At 39.4% G+C, this 22,522-nt stretch overlaps 1 protein-coding gene across 1 annotated transcript; it reads right to left on the bottom strand.

Annotated features, from left to right (window-relative positions):
- Window positions 1-17,839: 17,839 nt before the first annotated feature.
- Window positions 17,840-19,074, bottom strand: LOC131928070 (C-type mannose receptor 2-like). Its single transcript, XM_059283980.1, has 2 exons — window positions 18,964-19,074; window positions 17,840-18,555 (listed from the first exon to the last, which is right to left on the bottom strand). Exons 1-2 carry the CDS (start codon window positions 19,019-19,021, stop codon window positions 17,840-17,842), a joined length of 774 nt encoding a protein of 257 aa, XP_059139963.1. The 5' UTR covers window positions 19,022-19,074.
- Window positions 19,075-22,522: the final 3,448 nt, after the last annotated feature.

Below are 22,522 nucleotides of genomic sequence, written 5' to 3'. Positions count from 1 at the left end.
AAAATTATATGGGGCACCTGCCAAACTAGAGACTACATTCCGGTATGTTCACGAAGTTGGACTTGTTGTCTGAATCCTCCACCATATTCTCAATTAAGAACGAAGAAGAAGAAGAAGCCATTATTCGCCAGGAAATAGACATTAAGCCAATTCATATTCAGTTATTCGAATAGCCATTACGTCATCACCAGCAAGCCATCTAACAATCACGTCATCTACAGCAAGTCTACTATCCATCCAGTCATCATTAGTAAGCCACCTAGCCGCCATTTCATCAACAACAATCGAACTAGCCAACAAGTCATCAGCAACAAGCCAACTAGTTGTCAAAGCATCAACAAAAAGCCAACTAGCTGTTAAATCAACAGCAGTAAGTCAAATAGCTGTCGTGTTATCAGTAGTAAACTAATAAACAATCTATTCATTAGTAGAAAGAAAAGTATCTGTCCAGTGATTAGCAGCAGGCAGAGTAGCTAAGTCAAGAGAAGCAAACCAAGTATCTGTCAAGACATCATCACAAGCCACCTAGCCATCAAGTCATAAGCATCAAGCCAACTAATTGTCAAGGCATCATCAATAAGCCAACAAGCCGTTAAATCAACAGCAGTAAGTCAAATAGCTGTCGTGTTATCAGTAGTAAACTAATAAACAATCTATTCATTAGTAGAAAGAAAAGTAGCTGTCCAGTGATTAGCAGCAGGCAGAATAGCTAAGTCAAGAGAACATACCAAGTATCTGTCAAGACATCAGCAAGCCAAATAGCCGTCAAGTCATCAGCAACAAGCCAACTAGTCATCAAGTCATCAGCAACAAGCCAACAATCCATCAAATCAACAGCAGTAAGTCAAATAGCTGTCGTGTTATAAGTTGTGAACTAATAAACAATCTATTTATTAGTAGAAAGAAAAGTAGCTGTCAAGTGATTAGCAGCAGGTAGAATAGCTTTCAAGAAAAGAAAACCAAGTATCTGTCAAGACATCATCACAAGCCACCTAGCCATCAAGTCATCAGCAACAAGCCAACTAGTTGTCAAAGCATCAACAACAAGCCAACTAGCTGTTAAATCAACAGCAGTAAGTCAAATAGCTGTCGTGTTATCAGTAGTAAACTAATAAACAATCTATTCATTAGTAGAAAGAAAAGTAGCTGTCCAGTGATTAGCAGCAGGCAGAATAGCTAAGTCAAGAGAAGCATACGAAGTATCTGTCAAGACATCATCAGCAAGCCACCTAGCAGTCAAGTCATCAGCAACAAGCCAACTAGCCATCAAATCAACAGCAGTAAGTCAAATAGCTGTCGTGTTGTAAGTAGTAAAGTAATAAACAATCTATTCATTAGTAGAAAGAAAAGTAGCTGTCAAGTGATTAGCAGCAGGTAGAATAGCTAAGTCAAGAGAAGCAAACCAAGTATCTGTCAAGACATCATCAGTAAACCACCTAGCTGTCATGTCATCAGCAACAAGCAAACTAGTCATCAAGTCATCATTAACAAGCAAACAATCCATCAAATCAACAGAAGTAAGTCAAATAGCTGTCGTGTTATAAGTTGTGAACTAATAAACAATCTATTTATTAGTAGAAAGAAAACTAGCTGTCAAGTGATTAGCAGCAGGTAGAATAGCTTTTAAGAGAAGCAAACCAAGTATCTGTCAAGACATCATCACAAGCCACCTAGCCATCAAGTCATCAGCAACAAGCCAACTAGTTGTCAAAGCATCAGCAACAAGCCAACTAGCTGTTAAATCTACAGCAGTAAGTCAAATAGCTGTCGTGTTATCAGTAGTAAACTAATAAACAATCTATTCATTAGTAGAAAGAAAAGTAGCTGTCAAGTGATTAGCAGCAGGCAGAGTAGCTAGGTCAAGAGAAGCAAACCAAGTATCTGTCAAGACATCAGCAGCAAGCCACCTAGCAGTCAAGTCATCAGCAACAAGCCAACTAGCCATCAAATCAACAGTAGTAAGTCAAATAGTGGCCGTGTTATCAGTAGTAAACTAATAAACAATCTATTCATTAGTAGAAAGAAAAGTAGCTGTCAAGTGATTAGCAGCAGACAGAGTAGCTAAGTCAAGAGAAGCATACCAAGTATCTGTCAAGACATCATCAGCAAGCCACCTAGCAGTCAAGTCATCAGCAACAAGCCAACTAGCCATTAAGGCATCATCAACAAGCCAATTAGCTGATCAACAGCAGTTAGTCAAATAGCTGTCGTGTTGTAAGTAGTAAACTAATAAACAATCTATTCATTAGTAGAAAGAAAAGTAGCTGTCAAGTGATTAGCAGCAGGCAGAATAGCTTTCAAGAGAAGCAAACCAAGTATCTGTCAAATCATTATCAGCAAGCCACCTAGCCATCAAGTCATAAGCATCAAGCCAACTAATTGTCAAGGCATCGTCAATAAGCCAACAAGCCGTTAAATCAACAGCAGTAAGTCAAATAGCTGTCGTGTTATCAGTAGTAAACTAATAAACAATCTATTCATTAGTAGCAAGAAAAGTAGCTGTCTAGAGAAGCAAAACAAGTATCCATCAAGACATCATAAGCAATCCAACTAGCCATTAAGTCATCAGCAGAAACCAACTGGCCAATCATTTACAAGAAAGTAGAGAATAAGCCAAGTCATCATAAGCAATTTGAATAGCCTTCAGTGCATTAACAGAAAGCAAACTAGCCATCAAGTCATCAGCAGCAAGCCAACTAGCCGTCCTGTCATCCGCACCAAGCCAACTAGCTATCCAGACATCAAAAGCAATGCAACTAGCCATCAAGTCATTTGCAGCAAGCCGACTTCTCTTCAGTTCATAAATTTGAAATCTACAAGCCCTCTAGTCATCAGCTGCAAACCAACTAGCTATCAAGATTTTAACAGCAAGCCAAATAGCCATCAAGATTTCAACAACATGCCAATTAGCCATTATTCGCAAGAAAATAGACATTAAGCCAATTCATATGCAGATATTCGAATAGCCATTATGTCATCACCAACAAGCCACCTAACAATCATGTCATCTACAGCAAGTCTACTATCCATCCAGTCATCATCAGTAAGCCACCTAGCCGCCATTTCATCAACAACAATCAAACTAGCCAACAAGTCATCAGCAACAAGCCAACTAGTTGTCAAAGCACCAACAACAAGCCAACTAGCTGTTAAATCAACAGCAGTAAGTCAAATAGCTGTCGTGTTATCAGTAGTAAACTAATAAACAATCTATTCATTAGTAGAAAGAAAAGTAGCTGTCAAGTGATTAGCAGCAGGCAGAGTAGCTAAGTCAAGAGAAGCAAACCAAGTATCTGTCAAGACATCAGCAAGGCACCTAGCCATCAAGTCATAAGCATCAAGCCAACTAATTGTCAAGGCATCATCAATAAGCCAACAAGCCGTTAAATCAACAGCAGTAAGTCAAATAGCTGTCGTGTTATAAGAAGTAAACTAATAAACAATCTATTCATTAGTAGAAAGAAATGTAGCAGTCAAGTGATTAGCAGCAGGCAAGATAGCTAAGTCAAGTAAAAGAAACCAAGTATCCATCAAGACATCATCAGCAAGCCACCTAGCCATCAAGTCATAAGCATCAAGCCAACTAATTGTCAAGGCATCATCAATACGCCAACAAGCCGTTAAATCAACAACAGTAAGTCAAATAGCTGTCGTGTTATAAGAAGTAAACTAATAAACAATCTATTCATTAGTAGAAAGAAAAGTAGCTGTCAAGTGATTTGCAGCAGGCAGAATAGCTAAGTCAAGAGAAGCATACCAAGTATCTGTCAAGACATCATCAGCAAGCCACCTAGCAGTCAAGTCATCAGCAACAAGCCAACTAGCCATCAAATCAACAGCAGTAAGTCAAATAGCTGTCGTGTTGTAAGTAGTAAACTAATAAACAATCTATTCATTAGTAGAAAGAAAAGTAGCTGTCAAGTGATTAGCAGCAGGCAGAGTAGCTAAGTCAAGAGAAGCAAACCAAGTATCTGTCAAGACATCATCAGTAAACCACCTAGCTGTCATATCATCAGCAACAAGCCAACTAGTCATTAAGTCATCATCAACAAGAAAACAATACATCAAATCAACAGCAGTAAGTCAAATAGCTGTCGTGTTATAAGTTGTGAACTAATAAACAATCTATTTATTAGTAGAAAGAAAAGTAGCTGTCAAGTGATTAGCAGCAGGCAGAATAGATAATTCAAGTGAAGGAAACCAAGTATCCATCAAGATATCATAAGCAAGCCAACTAGATATCAATTTATCAACAACAAGCATACTAGCCATCAAGTCATCATAACAAGCCAACAAGCCGTTAAATCAACAGCAGTAAGTCAAATAGCTGTCGTGTTATCAGTAGTAAACTAATAAACAATCTATTCATTAGTAGAAAGAAAAGTAGCTGTCCAGTGATTAGCAGCAGACAGAATAGCTAAGTCAAGAGAACATACCAAGTATCTGTCAAGACATCAGCAAGCCAAATAGCCGTCAAGTCATCAGCAACAAGCCAACTAGTCATCAAGTCATCAGCAACAAGCCAACAATCCATCAAATCAACAGCAGTAAGTCAAATAGCTGTCGTGTTATAAGTTGTGAACTAATAAACAATCTATTTATTAGTAGAAAGAAAAGTAGCTGTCAAGTGATTAGCAGCAGGTAGAATAGCTTTCAAGAAAAGAAAACCAAGTATCTGTCAAGACATCATCACAAGCCACCTAGCCGTCAAGTCATCAGCAACAAGCCAACTAGTTGTCAAAGCATCAACAACAAGCCAACTAGCTGTTAAATCAACAGCAGTAAGTCAAATAGCTGTCGTGTTATCAGTAGTAAACTAATAAACAATCTATTCATTAGTAGAAAGAAAAGTAGCTGTCCAGTGATTAGCAGCAGGCAGAATAGCTAAGTCAAGAGAAGCATACGAAGTATCTGTCAAGACATCATCAGCAAGCCACCTAGCAGTCAAGTCATCAGCAACAAGCCAACTAGCCATCAAATCAACAGCAGTAAGTCAAATAGCTGTCGTGTTGTAAGTAGTAAACTAATAAACAATCTATTCATTAGTAGAAAGAAAAGTAGCAGTCAAGTGATTTGCAGCAGGTAGAATAGCTAAGTCAAGAGAAGCAAACCAAGTATCTGTCAAGACATCATCAGTAAACCACCTAGCTGTCATGTCATCAGCAACAAGCCAACTAGTCATCAAGTCATCATTAACAAGCAAACAATCCATCAAATCAACAGCAGTAAGTCAAATAGCTGTCGTGTTATAAGTTGTGAACTAATAAACAATCTATTTATTAGTAGAAAGAAAAGTAGCTGTCAAGTGATTAGCAGCAGGTAGAATAGCTTTCAAGAGAAGCAAACCAAGTATCTGTCAAGACATCATCACAAGCCACCTAGCCATCAAGTCATCAGCAACAAGCCAACTAGTTGTCAAAGCATCAGCAACAAGCCAACTAGCTGTTAAATCTACAGCAGTAAGTCAAATAGCTGTCGTGTTATCAGTAGTAAACTAATAAACAATCTATTCATTGGTAGAAAGAAAAGTAGCTGTCAAGTGATTAGCAGCAGGCAGAGTAGCTAAGTCAAGAGAAGCAAACCAAGTATCTGTCAAGACATCATCAGTAAACCACCTAGCTGTCGTATCATCAGCAACAAGCCAACTAGTCATTAAGTCATCATCAACAAGAAAACAATACATCAAATCAACAGCAGTAAGTCAAATAGCTGTCGTGTTATAAGTTGTGAACTAATAAACAATCTATTTATTAGTAGAAAGAAAAGTAGCTGTCAAGTGATTAGCAGCAGGCAGAATAGCTAATTCAAGTGAAGGAAACCAAGTATCCATCAAGATATCATAAGCAAGCCAACTAGATATCAATTTATCAACAACAAGCATACTAGCCATCAAGTCATCAGCAACAAGCCAACTAGCCATCAAATCAACAGCAGTAAGTCAAAAAACTGTCGTGTTGTAAGCAGTAAACTAATAAACAATCTATTCATTAGTAGAAAGAAAAGTAGCTGTCAAGTGATTAGCAGCAGGTTGAATAGCTTTCAAGACAAGCAAACCAAGTATCTGTCAAGACATCATCAGTAAACCACCTAGCCATCAAGTCTTCAGCAACAAGCCAATTAGCCATTAAGGCATCATCAACAAGCCAATTAGCTGATCAACAGCAGTAAGTCAAATAGCTGTCGTGTTGTAAGTAGTAAACTAATAAACAATCTATTCATTAGTAGAAAGAAAAGGAGCTGTCAAGTGATAAGAAGCAGGCAGAATAGCTAAGTCAAGTGAAAGAAACCAAGTATCCATCAAGACATCGTCAGCAAGCCACCTAGCCATCAAGTCATAAGCATCAAGCCAACTAATTGTCAAGGCATCATCAATAAGCCAACAAGCCGTTAAATCAACAACAGTAAGTCAAATAGCTGTCGTGTTATAAGAAGTAAACTAGTAAACAATCTATTCATTAGTAGAAAAAAAAGTAGCTGTCAAGTGATTAGCAGCAGGCAGAGTAGCTAAGTCAAGAGAAGCAAACCAAATATCTGTCAAGACATCCTCAGCAAGCCACCTAGCAGTCAAGTCATCAGGAACAAGCCAACTAGCCATCAAATCAACAGTAGTAAGTCAAATGGCTGTCGTGTTATCAGTAGTAAACTAATAAACAATCTATTCATTAGTAGAAAGAAAAGTAGCTGTCAAGTGATTAGCAGCAGGCAGAGTAGCTAAGTCAAGAGAAGCATACCAAGTATCTGTCAAGACATCAGCAGCAAGCCACCTAGCAGTCAAGTCATCAGCAACAAGCCAACTAGCCATCAAATCAACAGTAGTAAGTCAAATAGCTGTCGTGTTATCAGTAGTAAACTAATAAACAATCTATTCATTAGTAGAAAGAAAAGTAGCTGTCAAGTGATTAGCAGCAGGCAGAATAGCTAAGTCAAGAGAAGCAAACCAAGTATCTGTCAAGACATCATCAGTAAACCACCTAGCTGTCATGTCATCAGCAACAAGCCAACTAGTCATCAAGTCATCATCAATAAGCCAACAAGCCGTTAAATCAACAGCAGTAAGTCAAATAGCTGTCGTGTTATAAGTTGTGAAGTAATAATCTATTTATTAGTAGAAAGAAAAGTAGCTGTCAAGTGATTAGCAGCAGGTAGAATAGCTTTCAAGAAAAGAAAACCAAGTATCTGTCAAGACATCATCACAAGCCACCTAGCCGTCAAGTCATCAGCAACAAGCCAACTAGTTGTCAAAGCATCAACAACAAGCCAACTAGCTGTTAAATCAACAGCAGTAAGTCAAATAGCTGTTGTGTTATCAGTAGTAAACTAATAAACAATCTATTTATTAGTAGCAAGAAAAGTAGCTGTCAAGAGAAGCAAAACAAGTATCCATCAAGACATCATAAGCAATCCATCTAGCCATTAAGTCATCAGCAGGAACCAACTGGCCAATCATTTACAAGAAAGTAGAGAATAAGCCAAGTCATCATATGCAATTTGAATAGCCTTCAATGCATTAACAGAAAGCCAACTAGCCATCCAGACATCAAAAGCAATGCAACTAGCCATCAAGTCATCACCAGCAAGCCGACTTCTCTTCAGTTCATAAACTTGAAATCTACTAGTCCTCTAGTCATCAGCTGCAACTCATCTAGCTATAAAGATTTTAACTGCAAGCCAAATAACCGTCAAGATTTCAACTACCCAATTAGCAAGAAAATAGACAATAAGCCCATTCATCATCAGCTATTCAAATAGCCATCATGTCATCATTAGCAAGCTAATTTATTCAAGACTTCAACAGAAAGTCAATTAGCTTTCAAGTCACAAGCACGATTCTTCATCAATTCCACATCCTTTAAGTCATCAACAGCAAGCACGTTTCTCGTCAATTTATGAGTAGTCAATCAGCAAGAAAAGTAGCCATTGTCATCAGCCTTCAAGTAAACAGAGGCCCACCATTAGCCTTCAAGTAAACAGAGGCCTGCCATTAGCCTTCAAGTAAACAGGGGCCCGCCATTAGCCTTCAAGTAAACAGGGGCCCGCCATTAGCCTTCAAGTAAACAGAAGCCCGCCATTAGCCAAGTAAACGGAGGCCCGCCATGAGCCAATTAAACAGAGGCCCGCCATTAGCCTTCAAGTAAACAGAGGCACCTCATTAGCCTTCAAGTAGAGGACCGCCATTAGCCTTCAATTAAACAGAGGCCCGCCAGTAGCCCTTAAGTAAACAGAGGCCCGTCAGTAGCCCTTAAGTAAACAGAGGCCCGCCAGTAGCCCTTAAGTTAACAGAGGCCCGCCATTAGCCTTCAAGTAAACAGAGGCCCGCCATTAGCCTTCAAGTATAGGCCCACCATTAGCCAAGTAAACAGAGGCCTGCCATTAGCGTTTAAGTAAAAAATAAGTTAACCAACTAACCGTCAGATTATAATGTCCTTAAAGAACCAGCATCAACTACCCAACTGAAAACCAACCAACAAAACGAAACAACAAACCACAACCCTACCACTAACCGACAACCAACCAAACGTCGACCACCAGCCAACGAACTACAACTAACACCACTAACCGACCAACGAACGACAACCGACCAACCAATGACAACTAATCCACTAATCGTCGACCAACCAACAAACGACCACAAAACTACGAACCACAACTAACACCACTAACCGACAACTGACCAACGAACGAAAACCGACCAACCAATGACAACTAATCCACTAATCGACGACCAACCAACAAACGACCACAAAAATACGAACCACAAATAACACCACTAACCGACAAACGACCAACCAACGACAACTAATCCACTAATCGACGACCAACCAACCAACGACCACAAAACTACGAACCACAACTTACACCACTAACCGACAAACGACCAACCAACGACAACTAATCCACTAATCGACGACAAACCAACCAACCAACGACCACAAAACTACGAAACACAACTAACACCACTAACCGACAACCGACCAACCAACGACAACTAATTCACTAATCGACGACCAACCAACCAACGATCACAAAACTACGAACCACAACTAACACCACTAACCGACAAACGACCAACCAACGACAACTAATCCACTAATCGACGACCAACCAACCAACCAACCAACCAACGACCACAAAACTACGAACCACAACTAACACCACTAACCGACAACCGACCAACCAATGACAACTAATCCACTAATCGACGACCAACCAACCGACGACCACAAAACTACGAACCACAACTAACACCACTAACCGACAAACGACCAACCAACGACAACTAATCCACTAATCGACGACCAACCAACCAACGATCACAAAACTACGAACCACAACTAACACCACTAACCGACAAACGACCAACCAACGACAACTAATCCACTAATCGACGACCAACCAACCAACCAACCAACCAACCAACCAACCAACCAACCAACCAACGACCACAAAACTACGAAGCACAACTAACACCACTAACCGACAACCGACCAACAAAAGACAACTAATCCACTAATCGACGACCAACCAACCAACGATCACAAAACTACGAACCACAACTAGCACCACAATCCGACAAACGACCAACCAACGACAACTAATCCACTAATCGACGACCAACCAACCAACCAACGACCACAAAACTACGAACCACAACTAACACCACTAACCGACAAACGACCAACCAACGACAACTAATCCACTAATCGACGACCAACCAACCAACCAACGACCACAAAACTACGAACCACAATTAACACCACTAACCGACAAACGACCAACCAACGACAACTAATCCACTAATCGACGACCAACCAACCAACCAACGACCACAAAACTACGAACCACAACTAACACCACTAACCGACAAACGACCAACCAACGACAACTAATCCACTAATCGACGACCAACCAACCAACCAACCAACGACCACAAAACTACGAACCACAACTAACACCACTAACCGACAAACGACAAACCAACGACAACTAATCCACTAATCGACGACCAACCAACCAACAACCACAAAACTACGAACCACAACTAACACCACTAACCGACAACCGACCAACCAACGACAACTAATCCACTAACCGACGACCAACCAACCAACGACCACAAAACTACGAACCACAACTAACACCACTAACCGACAAACGACCAACCAACGACAACTAATCCACTAATCGACGACAAACCAACCAACGATAACAAAACTACGAACCACAACTAACACCACTAACCGACAAACGACAAACCAACGACAACTAATCCACTAATCGACGACCAACCAACCAACCAACGACCACAAAACTACGAACCACAACTAACACCACTAACCGACAAACGACCAACCAACGACAACTAATCCACTAATCGACGACCAACCAACCAACCAACGACCACAAAACTACGAACCACAACTAACACCACTAACCGACAAACGACCAACCAACGACAACTAATCCACTAATCGACGACAAACCAACCAACGATAACAAAACTACGAACCACAACTAACACCACTAACCGACAAACGACCAACCAACGACAACTAATCCACTAATCGACGACCAACCAACCAACGATCACAAAACTACGAACCACAACTAGCACCACTAACCGACAAACGACCAACCAACGACAACTAATCCACTAATCGACGACCAACCAACCAACCAACGACCACAAAACTACGAACCACAACTAACACCACTAACCGACAAACGACCAACCAACGACAACTAATCCACTAATCGACGACCAACCAACCAACCAACGTCCACAAAACTACGAACCACAACTAACACCACTAACCGACAAACGACCAACCAACGACAACTAATCCACTAATCGACAACCAACCAACCAACCAACCAACGACCACAAAACTACGAACCACAACTAACACCACTAACCGACAAACGACAAACCAACGACAACTAATCCACTAATCGACGACCAACCAACCAACAACCACAAAACTACGAACCACAACTAACACCACTAACCGACAACCGACCAACCAACGACAACTAATCCACTAACCGACGACCAACCAACCAACGACCACAAAACTACGCAACCATCCAAGGTCTACAAACTAACATACGACAATTAACACAACTAAACGACAAACAACAAGCAGTCAGTTTATTAGGTAAGAACAAGAACGCGTTGAAACCAGCATCAGAAACCAACCGGCAGTCAGCTAGAACCTGGATCTAACCCGGATGCCGGGAACCCATCAAAAATTCTACAATCCAACAAGAACCCTACAACCCAATTCTACAATACAAGATCTCTGCAACCCTTAAACAAACCCAACATGAAGATGCAACTCAACATGATTTATGTGAATCAACAAGAACACTGCGACACAACAGGCAGAAAGATTAAACGCTCTGAAATTATTGGTGAGTGCTTGATGCTTAATGCTCAGTTTTCACAGTTTAGATTTCAGTACTAATAAACAAAAATAATGTTCAAAGTTTTAATAGAAGCAATACATTTTTGCTAAATAGTAATAAATCAGATTTGGAAGTATTGTATTCTAATTATATGACATATAAAGAAGCTAAGTAAACTAATACACACCATTTTTCAGACAGCCCACAAGCCCACAACCAAGAAGGAGCCAGCATACTCTCAGTCAATGTAATATCTGCCAGCCTTCAAGTCAACAAGAAAATGGACGTCAACCTATTATATGTCAAAATATTATCAGCCCAAAGCCCTTAACAAAAAAGAGACTAGCCTACTTTCCATCAACATATTACTTGCTAGCTCACGACACAAATGAAGCCAGCTTTTTATCATCAACCTTTCACCAGCATTCTCACAACCAAGAAGTCAGCCTTATACCCGTCAAAAAACCAGCTGCTATCTAATTAGCTGCGAGCTAATTAGCCAAGAGATTTCCAGTTGCTAACCCACCAGCCTGCAAGCATCCCGCACGACCGAGAATCAGCAGTTATCCGCAAATCACTCGCCCAACCAGTAATGAATCTGAAAACATCCACAACCCGATAGCACTTCAGTACCTAGTCTCATTGACGATACTAACTAGCAAATAGTACAAGCAGAAGAAAGCCAACCAGCCAAAAACAAACAGCAACCTACCCATAAATGGAAAGACCAATAACGACTACAAACCCAATATTCTAACATCCAGAGCAATACCATACAAGCAACCATCTGCTAGCACATCAGCTAACAACTAGACATAAGTCCGCAAAGAAGCAGACAAGTAACCAGCCTACTAGTTGACCAGCAACCTGACCTCTAGCCATCAACCAAAGAGCATTCAAAACCAATAGACCAGAGCTTACACGAATCAAGCCTAGAATTCTGCATCCAAATAAGAATCATGCAACCAACCATGAATCTTGCAACCAACCATGAATTATGCAACCGACATGAATCTTTCAACCCATCAAGAATTTTGCAACCCAACAAAAAGCTGCAACCCAATAAAAAGATGCAATCCATCAAGAATCCTGTCACCTATCAAAAATTCTACAACCTATCAAAAATCCTGCAACCGAACAATAATCCTACAAACCATCAAGAATTCTTCCACCAATCAAAAATCCTGCAACTCAAAAAGAATCCTGCAACCTATCAAAAAACCTGCCACCCATCAAGAAACCTGCCACCCATCAAGAATCCTGCAAGCCATCAAGAATCCTGCAACCCAAAAAGATTTCTGCAACCCAACAAGGATCCTACCAAAAAACAAGAATTGTGCAAATCAACAAGAATTCTACAACCCATCAAAAATCCATCCTGCAACCGAACAAGAATCCTGCAACCCAAAAAGATTTCTGCAACCCAACAAAGATCCTACAAAAAAAAGAATTATGCAAATCAACAAGTTTTCTGCAACCAAACAAAAAAACCTGCAGCCCATCAAGAATCCAGCGACCCAACATGATTTCTGCAAACCAAACAAGGATCCTACAAAAAAAAAGAATTATGCAAGATTTCTTCAACCTAACAATCCTATACCTCATCAAGAATACTGTAACCCATAAAAAATCCTGCAAGCAATCATGAATTTTGCAACCCAAAAAGATTTCTGCAATCCAACAAGGATCCTACCAAAAAACAAGAATTATGCAAATCAACAATAATTGTGCAACCCATAAAAAATCCTGCGATCCTTCAAGAATTCTGCAACTCATCAAGAATTCTGTGACCCACCAAAAATCCTGATACTCAAAAAGAATCCTGCAAACCATCAAGAAACCTGCCATCCATTAAGAAACCTGCCACCTAAAAACAATAACACAACCTAACATATATCCTGAAACCCATCAAGAAACTTGTGACCCATCAAGAAACCTGTAAACCATCAAGAATACTGTAACCCATCAAGAAACCTGCAAGCCATCAAAAATCCTGCAACCCAACAAGATCTCTGAAACCAAACATAAATCATTCAACAGAACAAGAATCATCAACCCCACAAGAATCCTGAACCTCAACAAGAATCAGGCAACCCATCAACAATTCTTCAACAAGAAGCATGCAACCCATCAAGAATCTACCAAAAAATTTAAGATTTCTGCAACCCAAAATGATTTCTGAAACCCAACACGAATCCTGCAAAAAAAAAAAAAGAAAAGATTTCTATAACCCAATACGATTTCATTTCTGCAACCCAACAAGATTTCTGCAACCCAACACGATTACAGCAACCCAACATGATTTCTGCAACCAAACGCGATTCCTGCAAAAAAAGAAACAATTTCTGCAACCCAACATGATTTCTAAAACCCATCAAGATTTCTGCAACCCAATGCAAATCCTGCAAAAAAGAAAATATTTCTGCAACCCAACATGATTTCTACAACCCATCATGATTTTTGCAACCCAACACTAATCCTGCAAAAAAAAGATCTCTGCAATCCAACAAGATTTCTAATACCCAACATGATTTCTAATACCCAACAAGATCTCTGCAATCCAACAAGATCTCTGCAATCCAACAAGATTTCTGCAACCCAACATGATTTCTACAACCCAACAAGAATTCTGCAACCCAACAAGATTTTTTGCAACCCAAAAGAATCCTGCAACCCATCATGAATCCTGCAACACATATTTACTGAACTGTAACAAGAAAAATTGCACACAAAATTGACACAGTGGCCCAAAGCATAACTGTAAACATGTCATTGACACAGTGGCCCAAAGCATAACTGTAAACATGTCATTGACACAGTGGCCTGCAAAAAGAAAAGATTTCTCCAAACCAACATGATTTCTGCAACCCAACAAGATTTCTACAATCCAACATGATTTTGCAACCCAACATGATTTCTGCAACCCAACATGATTTCAGCAACCCAATATCCTTTCTATAACCCAACAAGATTTCTACAACCCAAAATGATTTCTGCAACACAACGCAACACCTGCAAAAAAAAGAAAAGATTCTGAAACTCAACATGATTTCTACAACCCAACATGATTTCTACAACCCAACATGATTGCTAAAACCTAACATGATTTTCTACAACCTAACATGATTTCTGCAACCTAACATGATTTCTGCAACCCAACATGATTTCTACAACCCAACATGATTTCTACAACCCAACATGATTTCTACAACGCAACATGATTTCTACAACCCAACATAATTTCTACAACCTAACATGATTTCTACAACCTAACATGATTTCTACAACCCAATGCAAATCCTCCAAAAATGAAAAGATTTTTGCAAACCAACATGATTTCTACAACCCAACGTGATTTTTACAACCCGCGAATCCTGTAAAAAAGAAAAGATTTCTGCAACCCAACAAGATTTCTGCAACCCAACATGATTTCCGCAACCCAACAAGATTTGTGCAACCTAACAAAATTTCTGCAACCCAACAAGATTTATGCAACCCAACATAATTTCTGCAACCTAACAAGATTTTGCAACGCAACAAGATTTCTGCAACGCAACAAGATTTCTGCAACCCAACAAGATTTATGCAACCCAACACGCTTTATGCAACCCAACATAATTTCTGCAACCCAACAAGATTTCTGCAATCCAGCATGATTTCTGCAACCCAACATGATTTCTACAACCCAACATGAATCCTGCCAAAAACAAGAATTCTGCAACCCAACAAGATTTTTTGCAACCCACAAGAATCCTGCAACCCATCATGAATCCTGCAACACTGCATGAATCATGCAACCCTTCAAGAATAAAGCAAGTCAATAAGAATTCTACAACCCAACAAGAATCCTGCAACACAACTGACAGAAAGATTTAGCACTCAGAAATAAATGGTGAGTTCCTAACTCTTAACGCTCAGTTTTCACAGTTTAGCTCTCAGTGCTAATAAATATTCAATACTGTTTATGGTTAGCAATATACAACAGAAGCAATATATTTGTTTGTGTTGCATAGTAATCAATCCGATTAGGAATTATTGTTTTACAATATTACGATATATAAAGAGAAGCAGTAAAATAAAAATCAACCATAATTTTTCAGTCAGCTCACAAGCCCACAACCAAGAAGAAGCCAGCCTATTATCAGTCAATGTATTACCAACAAGAAAATAGACGTCAACCTATTATATGTCAAAACATTATCAGCCCAAAAGCAAATAACAGAGTAGACACCATCCAACCATCCATCAACGTATTACCAGCCAGCCTCAATATGTCTAGCGTCCGTTATCAGCCGATTCACTAACCCACAGCCAACCAGCTGCCAGGCTTCTAATCTTCAACATATAGCCTGCTAGCTCTCAACAAAAATGACGCCAGCTTATAAATCATCAACGCTTTACTAGCTAGCCCACACGTCCACAATCAAGACGCCAGCCTTATACATGTCAACAAACCTGCCGTCATCTAATTAGCAGCAAACGAATTAGTCAACAGCTATCCAGTTGGTCCGCTAGCCGACAAGCATCCCGCACGACCGAGAATCAGCAGTTATCCGCAAGTCACTCGCCCAACCAGTAATGAATCAGCAAACATCCGCAACCCGACAGCACTTCAGTACCTAGTCTCATTGACAATACCAACTAGCAAATAGTACAAGCAGAAGAAAGCCAACCAGCCAAAAACAAACAGCAACCTACCCATAAATGGAAATCCCAAAAAAACGAATATGAACCCAATATTCTAGCGCCCAGTCATTAGCTGACAAAGATTTGTGCACACCTAATTAAAACAGTGGCCAAAAACAGAACTGTGTAGGCCTGCACTTAATTAACACAGTGGCCAATGAACGAACTGTTTACGTCTGATTAACATGTTGGCCAAAAACTTAACTGTACATATGAAAGTGACACGGTGGGCGAATACAGATCCCCAACAGACGGAGTGTTGGAATAAAAACCTGCAACCCATATTTACTGAACTGTAACAAGAAAAATTGCACACATAATTGACACAGTGGCCCAAAACTTAACTGTAAACATGTCATTGACACAGTGGCCCATAGCATAACTGTAAACATGTCATTGACACAGTGGCCAAAAACTTAACAGTAAACATGTCATTGACACAGTGGCCCAAAGCATTACTGTAAATATGTCATAGACACAGTGGCCCAAAGTATAACTGTACACGTCATTGTCACAGAGACCCATAGCATAACTGTAAACATGTCATTGACACAGTGGCCCATAGCATAACAGTACATAACTCATTGACACAGTGGCCTAAAACAGAAACGTACAGAAATAGTCCGCTTCACATGATCTTGATAACTCCCCTAGACCATATTTAACTCGACACTTAGATGCTACTATTTAATGTTGCTATTATAGTAAAATTCTAGCTACTACATTTTGATATTTTCTTCGCATCTTATACTAGAGTTTTCGGGAATCTAGATCGCAATACAATATGTTTAAACTCTTCAGTTTGATTACAAATAAAATTTTTCTTATATTTAGCATTCTAGACTTTTAGCACAGTATGACCAATCTAATATACGTTAATTGTCAAATTTGATTGATTCTTATTATGTAACTTTTAAAGAAATTATTAATGTAACTTGGTTTATGACGATGATTAAAAAAACTAGATACGTTATAGGCCTATTTGTTTAATTTTTTAAAATTATTTACCCATTGGTCATTGCTATAAACTTTCTTATACATATATATATATATATGTTATATATATATATATGTTATATATATGTTATATATATATAAATGTTATATATATATATATATATATATATATATATATGTTATAAATATATGTTATATATATATGTTATATATATATATGTTATATATATATGTTATATATATATGTTATATATATATGTTATATATATATATGTTATATATATATATATATATATATATATATATATATATATATATATATTATATATATATATACATATATGTTATATATATATATATATATATATATATATATATATGTTATATATAATGTTATATATATGTGATTGCTACCACCTTTCTGATTGTGTGATCCCTACTACCTCGCCATCTTCCCTCTTCTAATTTAATTAAGTAATCTTAACATCAATCTTTAATGATTAATTTAATATCTCACTATCATCAGCGTTGCACGTATTTGAAAAGTTTAAAAGAAACTGCTTTGCTAGAAATGTTTCTTAAGTTACACAATATCAACACAAAGCCACACACACAATATTTTTAAACGGTTATCATGAAATTTGAAAAAAAAATCTTGCTTGTATAAGGCTTATTCTTGTAACACATGCGAGACAGTAAGTTGTTTCAAATTATTTTTTACTATCCAGCACACATAGCTTTAAAAATACAGGGCACCTTTTAAACCAGGGTTGTTATTATAGATATTTATTTATGCTTCACATTCACACAGAAAACATCCGGTCACAGGGTCCCTCTTGTAGACACTGCAGTGGTCAATGCAGGACAATGGCGGGCAGGGGTGGGTGATGGAAGACATTGTGGTCCCCGCGGGCAGGGTGTGGGTGATGGAAGACATTGTGGTCCCCGCGGGCAGGGTGTGGGTGATGGAAGACATTGTGGTCCCCGCGGGCAGGGTCACCTGCGACACCACAGCACTTGGATTGTACTGGCAGACGTAACTGTGTCTTTCGTTTGTCGACACGATCACCAGAATATCGGTGGACTCGCACGGGAACTCTTTACACTTCCCCCCGTCTCTGGTATCCATAGCAACGCAGTCCTTGTTCTCATGCTGGGCAGGGTGTGCCCCGGAAGCAGTCAGTCCGTTCCCGGGTGCCCAGTGGCTGTAGGTTAGGGGCGTCCCGTCTTCCCATTTAAACGTGTTCTCACTCTCGATGTCATCGAGGCCGATCCAGATAGACTGATGCTCTTTGTAGGTGTGCTCAAGTTGGTGGGTGAGGTACTGCTGGGTCTCGGCTGACTTGATGAACACCAGGCTCCCCCCGTTGATCTCACAGTCTGACTTGGCCGCTAGGTGGGTGCTCTGACGGTACACGATGAACTCGTAGCACAGGTCGCCGTGTACCTGCAGGTACCTGTCTCTCAACAGGCTAGCAGGGCAGTCGTCCAACGTTATGGATACACCTGGGGAATATATACACACAATTAAATTACACACATATATATGTAGGATACACACACATTATATATATATATATATATATATATATATATATATATATATATATATATATATATATATAGTTAGATGATTTTCTTTTTAGAATTTTGTCGTTTCCTGGAGGAGAACTGTTGAAAGCGAACAAAGAGGCTGTGGGTTTCGTGGGCTAAACTAAGGAGAATCCGTATGGGAAGTTGTGGCCCTTGGCTCCCCAGAAGATGAAGTCAAACATAACAAAATCTTATCTCTAGTCTCAGATCTTGACACCTTTTGTCATGGAAGTGCTGCTCAAGATCGAGGACAGTGTTTTCTTGTACCACCAGTAAGGATAATTTAAAAACAGAACTCATCAATGAATAAAGAGATATTACCATAATGAATGAGAAGTGAGGTCCCCAGAAGCAGAAAAACACCGTCCATGATGGTCATGTTGACAGAATGACATCACGTCTGGTTCCAGCCGTCTCACAACTCAAGTTTTTGTCTTGAGAAGACACGCACAAGTTACGGTCACTCGCACTTTTTAAGTAGTCTTTTATATATATAACATGATTATTTATAGGACTAAATATAAATGTATGTATATATAGTTATATATTTATATATATATACATGTATACATATATATATATATATATATATATATATATATATATATATATATATATATATATATATATGTATGTATGTATGTATGTATGTATGTATGTATATATATATATATATATATATATATATATATATATATATATATATATATATATATGTTACGGTCAAAGCCCGAAGTGCGGCCAAACCCCGGATTGGCCGGCCAATGCGCGGATTGGCCGGCTCTCTTGGCCAAAGCCCGAAGAACTTACAACTAAGATCGTATTTCGTACTTTGGCCGGCCAATGCGCGCACTGGCCGGGACGTACTGGCCAAAGTCCGAAGTACTTAAACTTGACACCGTATTTTGTACATTGGCCGGCCAATGCGCGCATTGGCCGGGATGTCCTGGCCAATGTTGTACCTAGACTAAGTTGTGATCGCGTTTTAATTATTCTGGGTGCGGTTTCATTGTGAGTAACGTAATGTTTAGCTCTTGTTTGTATAGCATTCTATATGCAAGGCGACATGGATCAAAAGGGCCGACAGACCATGAGACAGACATAGCAGATGGCTGTCAAAAGAAAAAAATTGTAAATCCATGTTAGTTTCCATATATGGGCTCTCGATAAAATAGTTACTGAGGAATATCTTGAGAACATTGAACAAGAAATGGAGGTTGCCATAAATGCAACAACATCCTCAGCTAACACATCTGCTGCCGTGGCGGAACGTCCAGACCAGTTGCGTGACAATAATGTGGCCAATAGTTTCTGTATAGTTTGTGAAAAACATTGTAGTGCAGCTCATTCTTGTGGATCCTGTGGCAACGATGTGCATGCTATTTGTGGAATACCCAATGAAGCAGACGAAGGGTACGGAGGGAACATTACCTGCGGATTGTGTCACAACAAACAAGACATCATGGAACACAGGTCAGCAGCTCATACTGGCTTGCAAAATCAAGGTGCTAAGATGCTTAAAACATCAAATACAAAATTTAAAGATGGTGAAGTGGGTGACAATGTAGGCATCCGTGTTCCAGATGTTGACAGAGGTCGCGGTGATCCCCGAAGCGTGATTGCAGTTGTCATGAGCGTCGAGGGCGGTTTCTACAAATTAGGAACGGAACATGGTGTTCTAAAACAACTGTATGCTAGAAGTGAGTTTTCAATTCTTCACGAAAAACTGCTCTTATTGTAGTCAGTTGGCACTGAGGAAAAATCACTACGAACCATCGCATCTTCATCGCATCTTCACAATCATTGACTGGGGGCCAAGGCTACACTCGCTGCAATTGCACAACCAAGTGTACAACAAATCGCTGCAAGTGTAAAAATAACAAGCTGCTATGTAATTCTAAATGCCATAAAAGTTCAACTTGTTGTAACAAATGATAATATTGATTGATTGAGACTATAGTACAATAAAAAATGTGAATGTTTCTGTCATTTACTTTAATTAATAATCAATAAAGACTTAATTTCATGATCCTACCGGCATAAAAAAAACCAAAATCTGCTCATGATCTTCTAATTAAGACTTTGGCCGGTCCACCATGGCCAGTCCGCGGACTGGCCGGGACTGGCCGGCCAAAGGCCGAAATCAAGAGCTTTTTCAGACTTTGGCCGGTCCACAATGGCCAGTCTGCGGATTGGCCGGCCAAAGGCCGAAATGAAGCAAAGTTTCGGACTTTGACCGACCTATGGGAGGCGATATTGGCCAATGCGCGGATTGGCCGGCCAATCCTAGCATTGGCCGACTTCGGGCTTTGACCGTAACATATATATATATATATGGCTATTAAGCACGTTTACATAGTAAATTATTAGATATGGTGACAGCACCACCATGGTTGTTGAGTTCCTTTGACTAACAGTAACTGACAATATTCAACTAAATTACTTTTCCCCTGTAAATTTTGCGGTTGATGTCTTTTCTGGTGATAGCTTTATAATGTGTACAATTGTAACGATGTTTATCTATAGTAGGTCATTAACACAGTTGGATGTAGCATTGTTTTCTCTATAGTTAGCAGTTTTGCGTCATGGTGTCAACTCCCCGCTATTGTCGGGATTTGCCAATTTTTATTTAAAAGACTATTTCACTTCAATTAAGCATTAATTGCACTGGCGAAAACAATTTTTCATTTATAAATTTTGAAATATTTTGTCTTGGTGTCACCCGGTACGGTTCGCACCCCCCCCCCACACACACACCCTCCTCGCGACGCCTCTAACTTAGCCTTTTTACTTTGGTTTCGCACAATTGATGTAAAAAAAAACAATTAAATATTCGTAATGCCAAGTAGCAGTCTTTATTTTAACTGTATATAATTTAGTAATTAGATTTTTATATTAATATCTACCTATCTATCTATGTATTGTTAGCGCCCCCTTTTAAGTCAACAAATGTAGCGGTCGCTCCATCCGCCCCCCCCCCCCCCAGCCACGCCTCTGTTAATATAATGAGATAATTATTGCATTTATTAATGTATTTCTTTTAATTTCGAACATTTCAGATGAGTATGTGATTAGCGGGAGGGGGGGGGGAGGCGTTGTAAAAAGTTTTGCCTAGGGCGCTAAATGACCTGGCGCCGGCCCTGTATGTATGAGAGAGAAAGACAGAAGCAGGGAGACATAAGAACATTCATCAAACATTCATTCATTTTTTTCTTGGTGGCCCGTGTGCAGCAAAGGGCTGCGATCACACCTCTCCACCGGACTCGGTTTTGGGCTGCTCCCTTTATCTGTGCCCACGTCTTTGCCCCCCTCTCTACTATTCTACTCATGATCTCTTTGGCCGACCCGCTTTCCTTTTTGACATAAGAACACATACGAAATTATAATGACCCACGTGATCTACTACCATTTAAAGCGTACCACTACCATCTGCATTCCCTTCACCACGTACAGGCGATAATCACTTTTGCGCTTATACAGTTTTTAAAGGGAAGATAAATGCGTTAAACATGTCTTGATATATGTTCTTGAAAGGCTACTTTCATGTGTATGAATGTCAGTAAAAAAATTATCTAGAGTCACGTAAACATGAGGTGCCACAGTTTCTTGTAACCTGTCTATTTTTGGCACCTAATTCATTTCAATGACAACTTGATCCCGTTAATCATCTTGTATTCAGAGTCGTATTTCACTGTGTAGATTAACTCTACTTCTAGAAGTCTTCCAGCCCTATTAAAATATAAGCTATTAGGGCTGAGGTATAGGCTAATTATCGGAAATACAAATGAAACAATCATTTAAGTATGGCTAAGCAAGTAGCAAGTGCTACAAATATGGCTAAGCTAGTAGCAAGTGCTACAAGTATGGCTAAGCTAGTAGC

Source organism: Physella acuta, unplaced genomic scaffold, assembly GCF_028476545.2.
Source record: "Physella acuta isolate Inbredline_101_S28 unplaced genomic scaffold, ASM2847654v3 ptg001460l, whole genome shotgun sequence".
NCBI lineage: Eukaryota > Metazoa > Mollusca > Gastropoda > Physidae > Physella > Physella acuta.
This window is presented reverse-complemented; position numbering and strand designations above follow the sequence as displayed.

What these genes read in the sequence shown, in the direction of transcription:
- LOC131928070 (XM_059283980.1), bottom strand. Translation starts at nt 19,021, where the DNA reads ATGACCATCATGGACGGTGTTTTTCTGCTTCTGGGGACCTCACTTCTC. An exon ending in CTCACTTCTCATTCATTATG is followed by an intron (nt 18,556 to 18,963) that starts GTAATATCTCTT and finishes TATATTCCCCAG; the next exon opens with GTGTATCCATAACGTTGGAC.